Source organism: Oncorhynchus keta, chromosome 18 (assembly GCF_023373465.1).
Source record: "Oncorhynchus keta strain PuntledgeMale-10-30-2019 chromosome 18, Oket_V2, whole genome shotgun sequence".
Lineage (NCBI taxonomy): Eukaryota > Metazoa > Chordata > Actinopteri > Salmoniformes > Salmonidae > Oncorhynchus > Oncorhynchus keta.
The window spans coordinates 338694-356425 of NC_068438.1; the positions used below are offsets into that span (position 1 = coordinate 338694).

Genomic DNA, 17732 nt, shown 5'->3' on the forward strand with positions numbered 1-17732 from the left:
TGTCAAGGCAGTCTGGGGAGATGAGAATCCTGGGAAATGTACAGTATGTGGGTGGACTACCTGAGGCACTGAGTGCAAATTGATTGTCAGTGTATTGTCATGACAACCACTGTTATGTGTATGGATGTGCGCACGTCTGTGAATATATGAATTAACAGTGGTCTCCCTCCATCTCTCCCTGTGTGTTTGCCAGTCAACCTACGTTCAGCCCCTGGTTGCGGTCAAGCTTCTGCTGACCAAGGAAGACTACAACAACGAGCTGACCATGGAGTGTAAGATCGAGGGCTCCGACCTGCGGAATAGTGACGACCGCGACAAGTTCCTGGGGCGCGTCACATTCAGGGTCAAAGTGGTCGAGTAGTGGTTCAGGAAAACCACTAGAGCTGCACAATGCCGTCTTTACGTGTAATCAATGCCCTCACCCATCTCCACTGAACCGTCCTCCTCAATCCACTCCCCCCTCCATCCGGCCAGGAACAGGCCCTGCCCCCTTGGCTACTCGAGGGATGGATCAGGGGAAGCTACAGTAGCATGGTCGTGTGCTCCTTATATTCATTTTTAAATCCCCATCCCTTATCATATGTCACTGACTCCTCCACCTGCCAGCCCCCCTCTTTGCCCTTCATCACACCATGAAAAGTGACATACAATAAACTAACAATTTGAATCCCCCTCAAACACACACACAAATACACACACACACACACACCTCTCACCTCCAATAAAGTCAGTGGTGATGTAGCGACATCGTGCCATAGTATGGACCTGTATATAGCTGTATTTGGAGCATTGAATTTATGTGGTATCCCGTAGTGCTGTGCAGTTTGCTGTGTGTGATGTGTTGTTTCTGTATATACATACTTGATGGCTATAAACACTGTTTCTGTATTTAGCTCACTGTCTGAACGCTGTAAAGAAATCAAACGAAGAAATAATGAATAGCTGTAATTTAAGATTATTGTTTAAGAGAATACATTTAAGGATGAAAAATGCACAAAAATATATCAGCTTATAATTAAACCTACCTGTCCAACAGCTAAGGGAAGAGGTTTTTACACACCTATGGGAACTGTGCTTTGTACAGATGCCTTAAGGTCTGTATGAGAACAAATTTGAAATAAAGATGATTTTAAAAAAATCTCAATTTGTGTCTTTACTTTTAGTGCCGTGGCTGTGCCTAAGAACACCAAGGAAACCTGCCTAAATGACTACCGACCAGTAGCACTCATGTCTGTAGCCATGAAGAACTTTGGTAGGCTGGTCACATCAACACCATTATCATCCACAGACGATGCAATCACTATTATACTCCACACTGCGCTTTCCCACTTGGACAAAAGAAACACCTACAGTGGCAAGAAAAAGTATGTGAACCCTTTGGAAATACCTGGATTTCTACATAAATTGGCCATAAAATGTGATCTGATCTTCATCTAGGTCACAACATTAGACACACATAGTCTGCTTAAATTAATAACACACAAACAATTACATGTTTTCATGTCTTTATTGAACACACTGTGTAAACATTCACAGTGCGGGGTGGAAAAAGTATGTGAACTCTTGGATTTAACCTCTACTGACTCCCCATCCCGCATGCGGGAGCGTAATCGTCGCCTGACTAATTAGCATAACGCAACGGACATAAATATCCTTAGAAAATATTCCTATTCATGAAAATCACGAATGAAATATATTGAGACACAGCAAATCACCCTGTCATCTCAGATTTTCAAAATATGCTTTAAAGACAAGCATTTGTGTAAGTTTATCGATAGCCTTCATTTTTCCAGCTAGCAGGAGGTAACTTGGTCAAAATCAGAAAAGCAATCAAATTAAAATACGGATGTTTTCACCCACGAGACTCCCAGTTAGATAGGAAATGTTCCTTTTTTCCCAAAATATTATTTTTGTAGGCGAAATAGCTCCATTTGTTCTTCACGTTTGGCTGAGGAATCGCACGGAAATTGCAGTCACGAAAACATGGCAAACGTTGTTTATAATCAATCCTCAAGGTGTTTTTTTAATATCTATAACATCTAATATCCATCGGGACAATTCGTTTTTCAGTAGGACCGATTGGAGTAAGGCTACCTCTGTATTCTACACGAGAATCTCTCTGGGGGCATCAGGTGACCACTTGCGCATTGTAGCCGCCTACGGCTAATCTTCAACATAAGTGCGGATCAGCTGGTTGATAGCTGCACAAGGTCAGGAGGAACCCTCCTTCGGCAGCAAAAACCTTTTGCACAAGGTCAGGAGGAATTTTGGACCATTCCTCTTTACAAAACTGTTTCAGTTTAGCAATATTCTTGGGATGTCTGGTGTGAACTGCTCTCTTGAGGTCATGCCACAGCATCTCAATTGGGTTGGTCAGGACTGACAGAGCCTCTCCAGAAGATGTTTTTCATTCTGTTGTTGATTTACTTATTTGTAAGTAAGTTGCATCACCCAACTTCTGTTAGCCTAACATTTTCCTGCAAAATGTCTTGATGAACTTGGGAATTCATTTTTCCGTTGATAATAGCAAGCTGTCCAAGCCCTGAGGCAGCAAAGCAGCTCCAAACCATGATGCTCCCGCCACCATACTTTACAGTTGGGATGAGGTTTTGATGTTGGGAGGGTGCCTTTTTTTCTCCACACATAGTGTTGTGTGTTCCTTCCAAACAACTCAACTGTAGTTTTATCTGTCCACAGAATATTTTGCCAGTAGAGCTGTAGAATATCCAGGTGCACTTTTGCAAACGTCAGATGTGCAGCAATGGTTTTTTTTGGACAGCAGTGGCTTCTTCCTTGGTGTCCTCCCATGAACACCATTATTGTTTAGTGTTTTACGTATCGTAGACTTGTCAACAGAGATGTTAGCATGTTCCAGAGATTTCTGCAAGTCTTTAGCTGACATTCTAGGATTCTTCATAACCTCATTGAGCATTCTGCGCTGTGCTCTTGCAGTCATCTTTGCAGGACAGCCACTGCTTGGGAGAGTAGCAGCAGTGCTGAACTTTCTCCATTTATAGACAATTTGCCTAATTTATGATTATCAAGGCTTTTAGATATACTTCTGTAACCCTTTCCAGCTTTATGCAAATCAACAATTCTTTATCTTAGGTATTATGAGATCTCTTTTGTTAGAGGCATAGTTCACATCAGACAATGCTTCTTGTGAATAGCAAACTCAAATTTTGTGAATGTTTTTTATAGAGCAAGGCAGCTCTAACCAGCGTCTCCAATCTCGTCTCATTGATTCGACAACAGGTTAGCTAACTCCTGACTCCAATTAGCTTTTGGAGAAGTCATTAGCCTAGGGGTTCACATACTTTTCCCAACCTACACTGAATGTTTAAATGATGTATTCAATATAGACGAAAAATACAATGTGTGTGTTATTAGTTTAAAAACACTGTCTATTGTTGTGACTTACATGTCTACATCAGATCAAATTTGATGACTCATTTATGCAGAAATCCAGGTCATTCAAAAAGGTTCACATACTTTTTCTTGCCATTGTATGTGAGAATGCTTTTCATTAACTACAGCTCAGCGTTCAACACCATAGTGCCCTCAAAGCTCATCACAAAGCTAAGGACCCTGGGACTAAACTCCTCCCTCTGCAACTGGATCCTGGACTTCCTGATGGACCGCTCCCAGGTGGTAAGGGTAGGTAACAATACATCTACCAAGCTGATCCTCAACACAGGGGCCCCTCGGGGTTACGTGATCAGACCCCTCCTGTACTCCCTTTTCACTCATGACTGCATGGCCAAGCACGACTCCAACACCATCATTAAGTTTGCTTACAGTGGTAGGCCTGATCACTGACAACGACGAGACAGCCTATAGGGAGGAGGTCAGAGACCTGGCAGTGTGGTGCCAGGGTAACAACCTCTCCCTCAATGTGATCAAGACAAAGGAGATGATTGTGGACTACAGGAAAAGGAGGACCGAGCACACCCCCATTCTCATTGACGGGGTTGTAGTGGAGCAGGTTGAGAGCTTCAAGTTCCTTGGTGTCCACATCACCAACAAACTATCATGGTCCAAACACACCAAGACAGTTGTAAAGAGGGCACTACAACACCTTTTCCCCCTCAGGAGACTGAAAAGATTTGGCATGGGTCCTCAGATCCTCAAAAAGTTCTACAGCTACACCATCGAGAGCATCCTGACTGGTTGCATCACCACCTGGTATGGCACTGCTCCAACTGGCACTAGTTGGGCAGTACACTAGGGTAGTGTGTATGGCCCAATAAATCACTGGAGCCAAGCTTCCAGCCATCCTGGACCTCTATTACAGGGGGTGTCAGAGTAAGGCCCAAAAAATTGCCAAAGACTCCAGCCACCCTAGTCCATAGACTTATCTCTGCTACCGCACGGCAAGCGGTACCAGAGCGCAAAATCTAGGTTCAAAAGGCTTTGTAACGGCTTCTACCACCAAGCCATAAGACTCCTGACCAGCCCCCCTATTTTTACGCTGCTGCTGCTCTGTTTATTATCCATGCATAGTCAATTTACCTCTACCTACATGTACATATTACCTCAATTACCTCGACTAACATGTGCCACCGCACATTGACTCTGTACCAGTACCCGTTGTATTTCGCCTTGCTACTGTTGTTTTATTACTGCTCCTTAATAAATAAATAAAAATAATATTTTTTTTTTTACTTCAGTTTATTTTAGTAAATACTTAATGCATATTTTTCTTAACTGCAGTGCTTGTAAGTGTGCATTTCACTGTAGGTTGTATTTGGCGGATGTGACAAATAACATTTGATTTGATTCGATTAAAGGACAAGTGCACTGCACACAGTGTTACTTTTAATGGCAATTTCCCTGACATCCACAGAGATCACACACGGTAAACGCTGCAGACGTCAGCTCTTGTCAACAATGCAACTTTAAATCCAAGCCCAGGATTTGAATGTGGAGTTACATTTATTTAACTAGGCAAATCAGTTAAGAACAAATTCTTATTTAAAATGGCATCCTAGGAACAGTGTGTTAACTGCCATGTTCAAGGGCAAAATGACAGATGTTTACCATGTCAGCTCGGGGATTTGATCTTGCAAACCTTTCAGTTAAAGGCCCAACCAACACTCTAACCACTAGGCTACCTGCCACCCCAAATGCTCTGTAGTACTGGATTGATGGCAGCATTCGCGTGAAACTGAAAGCGCGAACCACTGCTTTTAATCAGGGCAAGGTGTCTGGTAACATGACCGAATACAAACAGTGCAGCTATTCCCTCCGCAAGGCTATTAAACAAGCTAAGCGTCAGTACAGAGACAAAGTAGAATCTCAATTCAACGGCTCAGACACAAGAGGCATGTGGCAGGGTCTACAGTCAATCACGGACTACAAGAAGAAACCCAGCCCAGTCACCGCCTGGTATGGCAACTGCTCCGCCCTCAACCGTAAGGCTCTCCAGAGGGTAGTGAGGTCTGCACAACGCATCACCGGGGGCAAACTACCTGCCCTCCAGGACACCTACACCACCCGATGTTACAGGAAGGCCATAAAGATCATCAAGGACAACAACCACCCGAGCCACTGCCTGTTCACCCCGCTATCATCCAGAAGGCGAGGTCAGTACAGGTGCATCAAAGCTGGGACCGAGAGACTGAAAAACAGCTTCTATCTCAAGGCCATCAGACTGTTAAACAGCCACCACTAACATTGAGTGGCTGCTGCCAACACACTGTCATTGACACTGACCCAACTCCAGCCACTTTAATAATGGGAATTGATGGGAAATTGTAAATATATCACTAGCCACTTTAAACAATGCTACCTTATATAATGTTACTTACCCTACATTATTCATCTCATATGCATACGTATATACTGTACTCTATATCATCGACTGCATCCTTATGTAATACATGTATCACTAGCCACTTTAACTATGCCACTTTGTTTACTTTGTCTACATACTCATCTCATATGTATATACTGTACTCGATACCATCTACTGTATGCTGCCCTGTACCATCACACATTCATATATCCTTATGTACATATTCTTTATCCCCTTACACTGTGTATAAGACAGTAGTTTTGTAATTGTTAGTTAGATTACTTGTTGGTTATCACTGCATTGTCGGAACTAGAAGCACAAGCATTTCGCTACACTCGCATTAACATCTGCTAACCATGTGTATGTGACAAATAACATTTGATTTGATTTGATTTAGTATTGTGTTGACATGCTGCCCTCACATGGTGGTCCTGTGGAACCAACCCTGATGAAGGTCTATTAACTGAAATGTTGATCCATTAAAACATTTTGGAGGATAGGCCTGCAAATACTGAACAAAAATATAAGTGTTATATATAAGTGTCGGTACCAGAAATTGGTCCCAGAACCTCCACATCCGGCTTCTTCACCTGTGGGATCGACTGAGGGGGGTTGGTCCTGAGGAGTATTTCTGTCTGTAATAAATCCCTTTTGTGGGGAAAAACAAATTCTGATTTGCTTGGCCTGGCTCCCCAGTGGGTGGGCCAAATGGGTGCCCTCCCAGGCCCAACTCCCTATGCCCTCCCAGGCCCAACTATGTATGCACCCCTACCCAGTCATGGGAAATCCATAGGTTAGGGCCAAATGTATTTATTTAAATTGTCTGAATTGTGACTCGGTAAAACCTTTGAAATTGTTGCATGAGCATTTATATTTTTGTTCAGTATAATTAGAGCCGTAAAAACATGTTTTGTCATATCCATGGTATATGGTCTGATATACCACAACTGTCAGCCAATCAGCATTCAGGGCTCGAACCACCCAGTTTATAATACAATTTAAAAGCTGTTATATCGTGTGGCACTTTTGGCGGATGTGAATCCGAACAAACAGATTTTAAAATAAAACCAATTAAACATGAATAGATCAAATGTAGGGCTAGGATAAAGGATTACATAATTAAAAATCTGTCTAGGTTCTCTCGGCCTATGCGATCCTACAATAATTGGTGTCATTATTGTTTCACATAAAAAAATACATCTGAATATTAAAAATGTAAAGGAAGTATTATTGTTCCGATACACACCGGCAAATGGATTAGGTATTGGCAAAAGGGTTGTTGTCTCTATTAGTGTGTGGCTGGATGGTTAACACTGGGATAAACTGATTAAAGTTAATTGCAGAGCCAAAACAATAACTGGCCTATGGAAGCACTTCTCTTAGCGAGAAGTATATTATATTTTTACATGAGCTACATACGCTACCCTTGTATTTTTGATTCTAATGATATAGACCTGTGTAAAAACCGCCGAGGCAATGACATGGAATAAAAACAAAATGTGTGTTGGTGGAGAGAGGGTTGGTTTTACAGGTTTATTCGCTCTACATTGTCAGCACTGAATGTCTTATTTGATGGCGGCAGGTAGCCTGGCGGTTAGGAGTATTGGGCCTGTAACCGAAAGGTTGCTGGATTGAATCCCCGAGCTGACAAGGTAAAAATCTGTTGTTCTACCCTGAGCAAGACAGTTAACCCACTGCCCTCTGTACGCCGATGACGCGGATGTCGATTAAATCAACCCCCCGCACCTCTCTGATTCAGAGGGTTTGGGTGAAATGCGGAAGACACATTTTTCGAACAAATTGGATCCAATGAACTGAGCAGGCTGGGCTGAAATGCTTATTGCCTTTGCTTTCTTAATGTGAGTGGGAATCTATAATATTGTGATTTTATTATTTCTAATATTATTGTTATTATTAAATGTATTTTTTTCTGACTGTTTTCCATGTTATTTAGTTAGTTCTCTTAAAAAGCACTCACATAGATATGCAATAGACACATGGGGCTTTGAATGTGTGAGTGAAGGGTGGCAGCATTCAATTATGTTTTCGTGGGACTGCCAATATTTCCCTCTGGCCTAAGCCAATTGGCGGCCAAGTGTTTGTCTTACATGCTTACGCTCGCGTTGCAAAATAAATGTACACATACGTGTTATTCAATCATTGCACCCACACTGCTCGCATGCGCCAGGTGCTAAAATAGAAATTGTGACACTCAACACGCTGCAAGTCCGGCCTCTCCTCATTGGTTTATAGGAGCGTATACGCACGTGGGTGATTGAAAGATGAACTTAGGTCCACACTCAGGTCGGTTGTAGTAATGCTGTAAAGTTGATTGCCAACCGCCATATAAAGTCCAAATAAGAAAAAGAAGACTGAAGGAAGGAGGAGCGATGATGAGAAACAAATTCGGTTTACCGTTTTATCTGTGGATTAATTGTCAGAGTAGAGGACCAAGTGCATTTCAAGTAAAATAACAACCCAATGTCAAACTGGACAGTTTTATCTCAATCTCTTCATTCAAAGACTCAATCATGGACACTCTTACTGACAGTTGTGGCTGCTCTGTGTGATGTATTATTGTCTCTACCTTCTTGTCCTTTGTGCTGTTGTCTGTGCCCATGTTTTGTGCTGCTACCATGTTGTGTTGCTACCATGTTGTTGTTATGTTGCTACCATGCTGTGTTGTCATGTGTTGCTGTCTTGCTATATTGTTGTCTTATAGGTCTCTCTTTATATAGTGTTGTGTTCTCTCTTGTCGTGATGTGTGTTTTGTCCAATATTTATATTTTATTTATTTGTCATTTTTAATCCCAGCCCCCGTCCCCGCAGGAGGCCTTTTGTCTTTTGGTAGGTCGTCATTGTAAATAAGAATTTGTTTTTAACTGACTTGCCTAGTTAAATAATGGTTAATTTAATAAAAAATACATTATATACCAAGACAAATTAGCTAGCAACAGCTAGCTAGCTAGCTAAATTGCCAAAAATGTTTAATGCTTTTTGACCTGTCCCCAAATGAATATAATTGGTTCAGAGTTTGTTTTGATATTTCAACCTGCGTGTCCTGATCGCTTCTGGTGTGGACGAACAAATTAACATGCGCGTGATGGCGCACATAGACACACACGTACGTGCGGTCTGGTCAGCATGTTAGGACGCACATGTGCGTCATTAGTCAGGGAGATGGTCTTAGTGACAACAGACCTCCTATATATGGGGGGAGGTTTTAGTGGGTGGAATATTAGGACAATTGGAGGTTTGCACAGTTGCAGCTACACTTTGCTTAACAGTGCTGTTGTGCATTGATATTCCAGTTTTGTCCCTTTAGGGCACCTATAACCCCTCTTACCTATGTTGAAAGGCTTGAAATGTTCTTCCTCTGAAACGCATTAAAACAATGCCCACGTTAATTTCTACTCCCGCGTCTCATGTCCTGTCCTTATATTAGTTGTATAAGTAACGTGCTACGACGAGGAAGAAACGTTCTCACGTTTATGCTCATTATCTTCGGCAGAAAGTTGAGTTAAATTCAGGGTTTTTTTCGCTGTAGAAAGACGCAAACAAAACGTGGAGCTAGCCAGTCGAGTGATGCTAGCTAGCTTTTGATGTCACAGCAACGAGACCCTCGAGGGATAGGAAGAGTTTCGCTGCTAGAGAAAGTGAAGTCAGCGTGAGTTAAAAGAAAAAAAATAGGGTCTGGGAGTAAGGGACCATCTGAAAGGTAATAAACCGAAAATGTCTGCATTGGTTTGAAAAATAGGAACATTTGATGAATCTGTGGAACAATGGAGTTCTTACACAGAACATTTAGACTATTTTGTGTTGGCAAATGGAATTAAAGCAGAAGTCGTTGTGCCAACATTTTTGACTGTTATCGAAGGAAAAACATTCCTGAAAAACCTGGTGATAAATCATATGATCAATTTGTGGCTACCTTAAAAGGACATTCTCCCAAACCACTGATAATCGCAGAGAGATTCAGTTTTCATAAGAGAAATCAAGAGGGGGAATCAATCTCACAGTTTGTGGCTGTATTGACACAGTTATCTGTGAATTTGGGCGATCAATGAGTGACACTATACGTGATAGGTTAGTGTGGTGCATACGCAGCGAGGCAATTCAGAAACACCTTTTGACTGAGAGTAACTTAACATTGCAGAGAGCAATAGAAGTGAGTATGTCAATGGAAATTGCAAATAAAGATGCAAAACGGCTAAGTGCATCGACCCAAGTGCATAAGGTGTCGACGGAGTTTTAAAAACCAGGCAGGACGTGGCAAGCCATGCTATCACTGTGGGAAACCAGGTCACCAAGCAGAGGAGTGTTGGTGCAAAGACTGCAGAAGTTGTGGAAAAAAGGGTCACATCGAACGCGCATGTAAAAACAAAAATAGACAATCAAACAAAAGTACTGAACAAAGGAAAAGCGACCTCAAGGAGTACAAAAAGAAAGTGCATAAAATGGAGCACACAGAGGATGAACAAAGTGATACCCTGTCTGAAGGGGAAGAATCTTTGCATGTTTTGTCCATTTCAGACAATGAATACAGATACTGGTTGACACCGCTACTGGATGGAAACGCAGTACGGATTCAAGTGGACACTGGAGAAGCCATATCTTTGCTGTCTGAGGCTGTATACATCACCTCACACTACAGCCTACAAAGATGATGCTCAAAACATCCCGTCTTCAATTTGATCGATTATTCACGTAAAAAAATACCTAAAGTTGTATTACAAAAGTAGTTTGAAATGTTTTGGCAGAGTTTACAGGTAACTTTTGAGATATTTTGTAGTCACGTTGCGCAAGTTGGTACCAGTGTTTTTCTGGATCAAGCGCGCCAAATAAATGGACATTTTGGATATATATCGACGGAATTAATCGAACAAAACGACCATTTGTGATGTGTATGGGACATATTGGAGTGACAACAAAAGAAGCTAGTCAAAGGTAAAGGCATGAATTATATTTTTATTTCGGCATTTTGTGTCGCGCCTGCAGGTTTGAAATATGGTTTCTCGCTTTGTTTATGGAGGTGCTATCCTCAGATAATAGCATCTTTTGCTTTCGTCGAAAAGCCTTTTTGAAATCTGACATGTTGGCTGGATTCACAACAAGTGTTGCTTTAATTTGCTATCTTGCATGTGTGATTTAATGAAAGTTAGATTTTTATAGTAATTTATTTGAATTTGGCGCTCTGCATTTTCCCTGGCTTTTGGCTAGGTGGGCCGCTAGCATCCCACATATCCCAGAGAGGGATATATTTCACATGTAGTAGTACCCGGACGGAGAAAATCCAAAGAGCGTTTTATAGCTGGAAAGTTTTAAGTTCCTTGGCGTACACATCACGGACAAACTGAATTGGTCCACCCACACAGACAACGTGGTGAAGAAGGCACAGCAGCACCTCTTCAACCTCAGGAGGCTGAAGAAATTCAGCTTGTCACCAAAAGCACTCACAAAATTTTACAGATGCACAATTGAGAGCATCCTGTCGGGCTGTATCACCGCCTGGTATGGCAACTGCTCCGCCCGCAAGGTGGAGCAGTTGTAGCTCTCCAGAGGGTAGTGAGGTCTGCACAACGAATCACCGGGAGGGCAAACTACCTGCCCTCCAGGACACCTACACCACCCGATGTCACAGGAAGGCCATAAAGATCATCAAGGACAACAACCACCCGAGCCACTGCCTGTTCACCCCGTTATCATCCAGAAGGCGAGGTCAGTACAGGTGCATCAAAGCAGGGACCGAAAAACAGCTTCTATCTCAAGGTCCTCAGACTGTTAAACATCCACCACTAACATTTTAATAATGGAAAAATGTATGTCTAAATGTATCACTAGCCACTTTAAACAATGCCACTTAATATAATGTTTACATACCCTACATTACTCATCTCATATGTATATACTGTTCTCGATACCATCTACTACATCTTGCCTATGCCGTTCTGTACCATCACTCATTCATATATCTTTGTATATATTCTTTATCCCTTTACACTTAAGGTAGTTGTTGTGAAATTGTTAGGTTAGATTACTCGTTGGTTATTACTGCATTGTCAGAACTAGAAGCACAAGCATTTCGCTACACTCACATTAACATCTGCTAACCATGTGTATGTGACAAATAAAATTTGATTTGATTTGATTTAGGCCCTCTCTTATTCTCGCTATACACCAAGTCACTTGGCTCTGTCATAACCTCACATGGTCTCTCCTATCATTGCTATGCAGACGACACACAATTAATCTTCTCCTTTCCCCCTTCTGATGACCAGGTGGCGAATCGCATCTCTGCATGTCTGGCAGACATATCAGTGTGGATGACGGATCACCACCTCAAGCTGAACCTCAGCAAGACGGAGCTCCTCTTCCTCCCGGGGAAGGACTGCCCGTTCCATGATCTCGCCATCACGGTTGACAACTCCATTGTGTCCTCCTCCCAGAGCGCTAAGAACCTTGGCGTGATCCTGGACAACACCCTGACGTTCTCAACTAACATCAAGGCGGTGTCCCGTTCCTGTAGGTTCATGCTCTACAACATCCGCAGAGTACACCCTGCCTCACACAGGAAGCGGCGCAGGTCCTAATCCAGGCACTTGTCATCTCCCGTCTTGATTACTGCAACTCGCTGTTGGCTGGGCTCCCTGCCTGTGCCATTAAACCCCTACAACTCATCCAGAACGCCGCAGCCCGTCTGGTGTTCAACCTTCCCAAGTTCTCTCACGTCACCCCGCTCCTCCGCTCTCTCCACTGGCTTCCAGTTGAAGCTCGCATCCGCTACAAGACCATGGTGCTCGCCTACGGAGCTGTGAGGGGAACAGCACCTCAGTACCTCCAGGCTCTGATCAGGCCCTACACCCAAACAAGGGCACTGCGTTCATCCACCTCTGGCCTGCTCGCCTCCCTACCACCACAGTTCCCGCTCAGCCCAGTCAAAACTGTTCGCTGCTCTGGCCCCCAATGGTGGAACAAACTCCCTCACGACGCCAGGACAGCGGAGTCAATCACCACCTTCCGGAGACACCTGAAACCCCACCTCTTCAAGGAATACCTAGGATAGGGTAAGTAAGGGTAAGTAATCCTTCTCACCCCCCTTCTCCCCCCCAACAAGATTTAGATGCAAGTGGCTGTTCCACTGGTTGTCATAAGGTGTATGCACCAATTTGTAAGTCGCTCTGGATAAGAGCGTCTGCTAAATGACTTAAATGTAAAATGTAAATGTACTCGTTGGTTATTACTGCATTGTCAGAACTAGAAGCACAAGCATTTCGCTACACTCACATTAACATCTGCTAACCATGTGTATGTGACAAATAAAATTTGATTTGATTTGATCACTTAGACAGACACACAGACACTTTTCAGAATGAGGTCCTTCTTCCAATAGGGTTTCACCAGGTACCGTGTTTCACACAGAACCCACAGGCACCCTGGCCCCTCACCCCTACATACCACACCAATCCCCACTGTGATCAATTCAGGGTCAGGACGGCTCTAGGTCGCCCGCAACCGACTAATGATAGGTGTCCTGTTTACGCCTCCAAGGTGCCCCCCCTCACACAGGAATACACTCAGAGCCTACATAACAGAGGCTTTTCTTAAAAACTCGACTTTGCGTGTTTGGCTCACCTCTTTATTTATGAAAAAACTATGTTCGAGATGTGGTATCCACTTGGCTCACTGCCTCTCAGATCAAAGGTGGGGCCATCTGATTCGTTCCCGAAGTGTGGTCTCCCTGAGATCCCAAGTATGAGGGATCCCTCATGCACAATTTATCCAGGTCATCAGGAGCGGTCACCAAGTGAATATTCACATCCCATCCTCGTCGCCAAATGTGGTGGCTAATTTCTTTACTATCAAATGAGGAGAGACAAACACATATAAAGTGAATCGATTGAGTGCTCTACGATAGTGATGGCTGGTCGACGATTCACGCTCAGATGATTCGTTGAGAGCCCCGAGACAAAAGTACAAAGGTATTTTATAGCCAAGATAGATTCAACCTACATGACGAACAACAGATGTATAGAATGGGTCACAAGGTTAAGATTTGAATCAAAGATACCTTTAATTCATAGCAGATAGTATCTGCTGTAAAAACAGTCATCTTTGCGTACAGACCAGGGTCTGGCCCTGGGGTCATCTCTCCCTGGTACCATATAGAACAGAAGCATTAACCTCTCTAGGGTATGTGGGACACTAGCGTCCCATCTGGCCAACATCCAGTGAGATTGCAGTGCGCCAAATTCAAATACAGAAATACTCATAATAAAAATTCAGAAAACAAAACATATTTTACATAGGTTTAAAGATTAACTTCTTGTGAATCCAACCACGGTGTCAGATTTAAAAAATGCTTTACGGCGAAAGCATACCGTACGATTATTTGAGAACATAGCCCAGTTGACAAATTATTACAAAAAGTAACCAGCCAAGCAGAAGCGTTACAAAATTCAGGAATAGAGATAAAATTAATCCGTTACCTTTGATGATCTTCATATGGTTGCACTCAAAAGACATTCATTAACTCAATAAATGTTCCTTTTGTTCGATAAAGTCTCTTTATATCCAAAAACCATTTTGTTTTCGCGTTTTCTTTTGTAATCCACAGGCTCAAACGCAGTCAAAATGGGCAGACAAAAAAAAATTTTCCACCATAGGTGTTAAACGGGTGTCTTGATTATCTTTGGTCACTAAAGATCCCATGGCAGTGTATTGGTGTTAACCGTGGTGTCCTGTCTAAATTCGCAATCTGGCCCTCATACCATCATGGCCACCAGCTTCCAATTGGGTCATTTATCCCTCTCCTCTTCCCCAGTAACTATTCCTCGGGGTGTTGCTGGAAATGAGAAAGTGTTCTCAGTTAACTTACCTGGTAAAATAGAAAATGTGTGGTTATTACTGACAGTCGATATTGGCTAATATTGAACATAGTAATAGTAAGAAACAGAGAATGTTGGGCACATAATTAAAACATTAGAGTGCCAAAATGAAAAATTTGGTTGGGCTGCCATTGCGCAATGCATTGCATTGCCATCACATGCTCCAGGCTGTAGTAGCCTACCCATTGTGCTTGCGTCGCCAAGTTTCATCATTGCAAGTTAAAAGGCCATACAATTAAAATGACGAATAAGGTTACAGCGTTGTATACTTCACTGTGGGAAAGGGACGGAAATGTTTGTCATATTGATATGCTTTTCAGTTTGCTTCCATGACTGGTTTCACAATAGTGGAAGAGTGGAAACGTTTACTAGTTATGATTTCACTGGTGAGAAGTCAGTAATTGTGGTATAGTGTATCGGAGGCCATGTGGCCACTTAGTGGATGCGCAGCCCACACAGAGGAGTGGGAGATCTCAGCTCAATGCACAATAATTGTACGGCTCCGGTTAACTTGAATAAAGAAAGACTTGTGTTTCAAAGAACAGTTGTTTTCTTTAGTATTTCTTAGACAAGAAGATACAACGGTAATTAACTTTCTGTTGAACGTGTAATGAGGGAGATCTCAGTTTGTTGTTTTGGAAAATCTGAAAAAAAGTGTTAAATTGAAAGTTTAGCTACTAGCTAGCTACTTATTTTTTGAGTAAGGATTCCGTGACACGGTTGGCATCAGTTGCTGGGACCGCTGCTATTTGTCCAGGTATCCTGCTGACCTAGGGAGTCTGGTGAGCTGCTTGGCATAGCACCTAGTCTAGCTGCCTATCAAGCTAGCAGGGTTTCCTTGAGGGCTTGAACGCAGCCCGTGATTTGGTTAGCCATTGTGGCTGGGACCGTGGATTGTCCAGGGCTTGTAACTGTCTAGATCCCAGCTGTTTGTTGCTTTTTCCATCTTCCCTACGATCAGCATTCTAGAATTCTATTGGGGTCTAAATGGTAAAGAATAGTCTGATGGGTAAGAATATTATTATATTAAGTGCTTGTCAAATTGTGAATGAGAGACTGATGACGTGTGCAGCCTCATGCCTTTCATGAAACTTTTTTCAAATTCTCATTAGTCGCATCATGCAGCCCAAGATTTGTATCATAATTAAAGATGCATAAATAACTCTAAATTAAGCATATGAGGATCTGTTTATTTGTTAACCACTAAACATAGAATAGCCACATGTGTGCACTCCCTCAGAAATCTTTTGGAGAGTTCCTGAAAAAAAATTGCAGGATGGCGCAAACCCACTCTTCATTCAAGGTGAATAGACTAAAAGGGAAACGTGTAACTCTCCTAGTCGATAAACTGTACATTGATAACCAACTTTACGAGACACTAAGAATTCTCTATGGCTATTCTAAATAATACATAGTTCCCATAGAGGAGTCAAATAATGGAACACCCAATACTATCCATGGTAGGGATTGTAATTTAAAAAAACTGGGAAAAAACAAAAACAATTGATAAAGAAATAAATTACAAATACACTATACAATTCAAGATAGGGAATGTTGTAAATTGTATTCAACTTTTATTTATAGTATTTATAAATAGATAAAAGACAGCATGAGAAGAAAGGATAATTATTGCAATAATATTTCTTCAAATATAAGGAACTAGAACACAAACGTACACAAAAGTCCGAAATTAGGTAGGAATCAACATGGTAGGGATAAAAACACAGCAAACAGAGGACATAGAAGACATAGTATGTGGGTATGTGCAGGTGTATCTTGATGGAAGGTGGGGTGTGTGTTTGGAAAAGTGAGTGAAAATGGTTGCAAGTGCCAGTGCCCATGTGTGTCTGCAAGCAGGTGTTGTGACAGAGAGAGCTTTCAATTTTGCAGATATGGTATATAAACTTAGCAAAAAAAAGAAACGTCCCTTTTTCAGGACCCTCTCTTTCAAAGATAATTCGTAAAAATCCAAATAACTTCACAGATCTTCATTGTAAAGGGTTTAAACACTGTTTCCCATGCTTGTACAATGACCAATAAACAATTAATTTACATGCACCTCTGGAACGGTCGTTAAGACACTAACAGCTTACAGACGGTAGGCAATTAAGGTCACAGTTAGGAAAACAAAAGAGGCCTTTCTACTGACTCTGAAAAACACCAGAAGAAAGATGCCCAGGGTCCCTGCTCACCTGTGTGAGCATGCCTTAGGTATGCTGCAAGAAAGCATGAGGACTGCAGATGTGGCCAGGGCAATAAATTGCAATGTCCGTACTATGAAACGCCTAAGACAGCGCTACAGGGAGACAGGACGGACAGCTGATCGTCCTCGCAGTGGCAAACCACGTGTAACAACACCTGCACAGGATCGGTACATCCGAACATCACAACTGCGGGACAGGTACAGGATGGCAACATCAACTGCCCGAGATACACCAGGAACACACAATCCCTCCATCAGTGCTCAGACTGTCTGCAATAGGCTGAGAGAGGCTGGACTGAGGCCTTGTATGCCTGTTGTAAGGCAGGTCCTCACCAGACATCATCTACAACAACTGTGGGCACAAACCCACCGTCACTGGACCAGACAGGACTGGCAAAAAGTGTTCTTCACTGACGAGTTGCAGTTTTGTCTCACCAGGGGTGATGGTCGGATTCGTGTTTATCATCGAAGGAATGAGCGTTACACCGAGGCCTGTACTCTGGAGCGGGATCGATTTGGAGGTGGAGGGTCCATCATGGTCTGGGGCGATGTGTCACAGCATCATCTGACTGAGCTTGTTGTTATTGCAGGCAATCTCAACGCTGTGCGTTACAGGGAAGATATCCGCCTCCCTCATGTGGTACCCTTCCTGCAGGCTCATCCTGACATGACCCTCCAGCATGATAGTGCCACCAGCCATGCTGTTCGTTCTGTGCCTGATTTCTTGCAAAACAGGAATGTCAGTGTTCTGCCATGGCTAGCGAAGAGCCTGGATCTCAATCCCATTTAGTACATCTGGGACCTGTTGGATTGGAGCGTGAGGGCTTGGGCCATTCCTCCCAGAAAT

At 42.7% G+C, this 17732-nt stretch overlaps 1 protein-coding gene across 1 annotated transcript in view; it reads left to right on the forward strand.

Moving 5' to 3' along the window:
* Nucleotides 1-1148, forward strand: part of LOC118397008 (sodium/potassium-transporting ATPase subunit beta-3-like) — a 40915-nt gene extending 39767 nt beyond the window's left edge. Inside the window, exon 7 of the mRNA XM_035791387.2 lies at nucleotides 194-1148. Coding sequence (XP_035647280.1) covers nucleotides 194-361 — 168 coding nt within the window. The 3' untranslated portion in view covers nucleotides 362-1148. The remainder of the gene's footprint in view (nucleotides 1-193) is intronic.
* Nucleotides 1149-17732: the final 16584 nt, after the last annotated feature.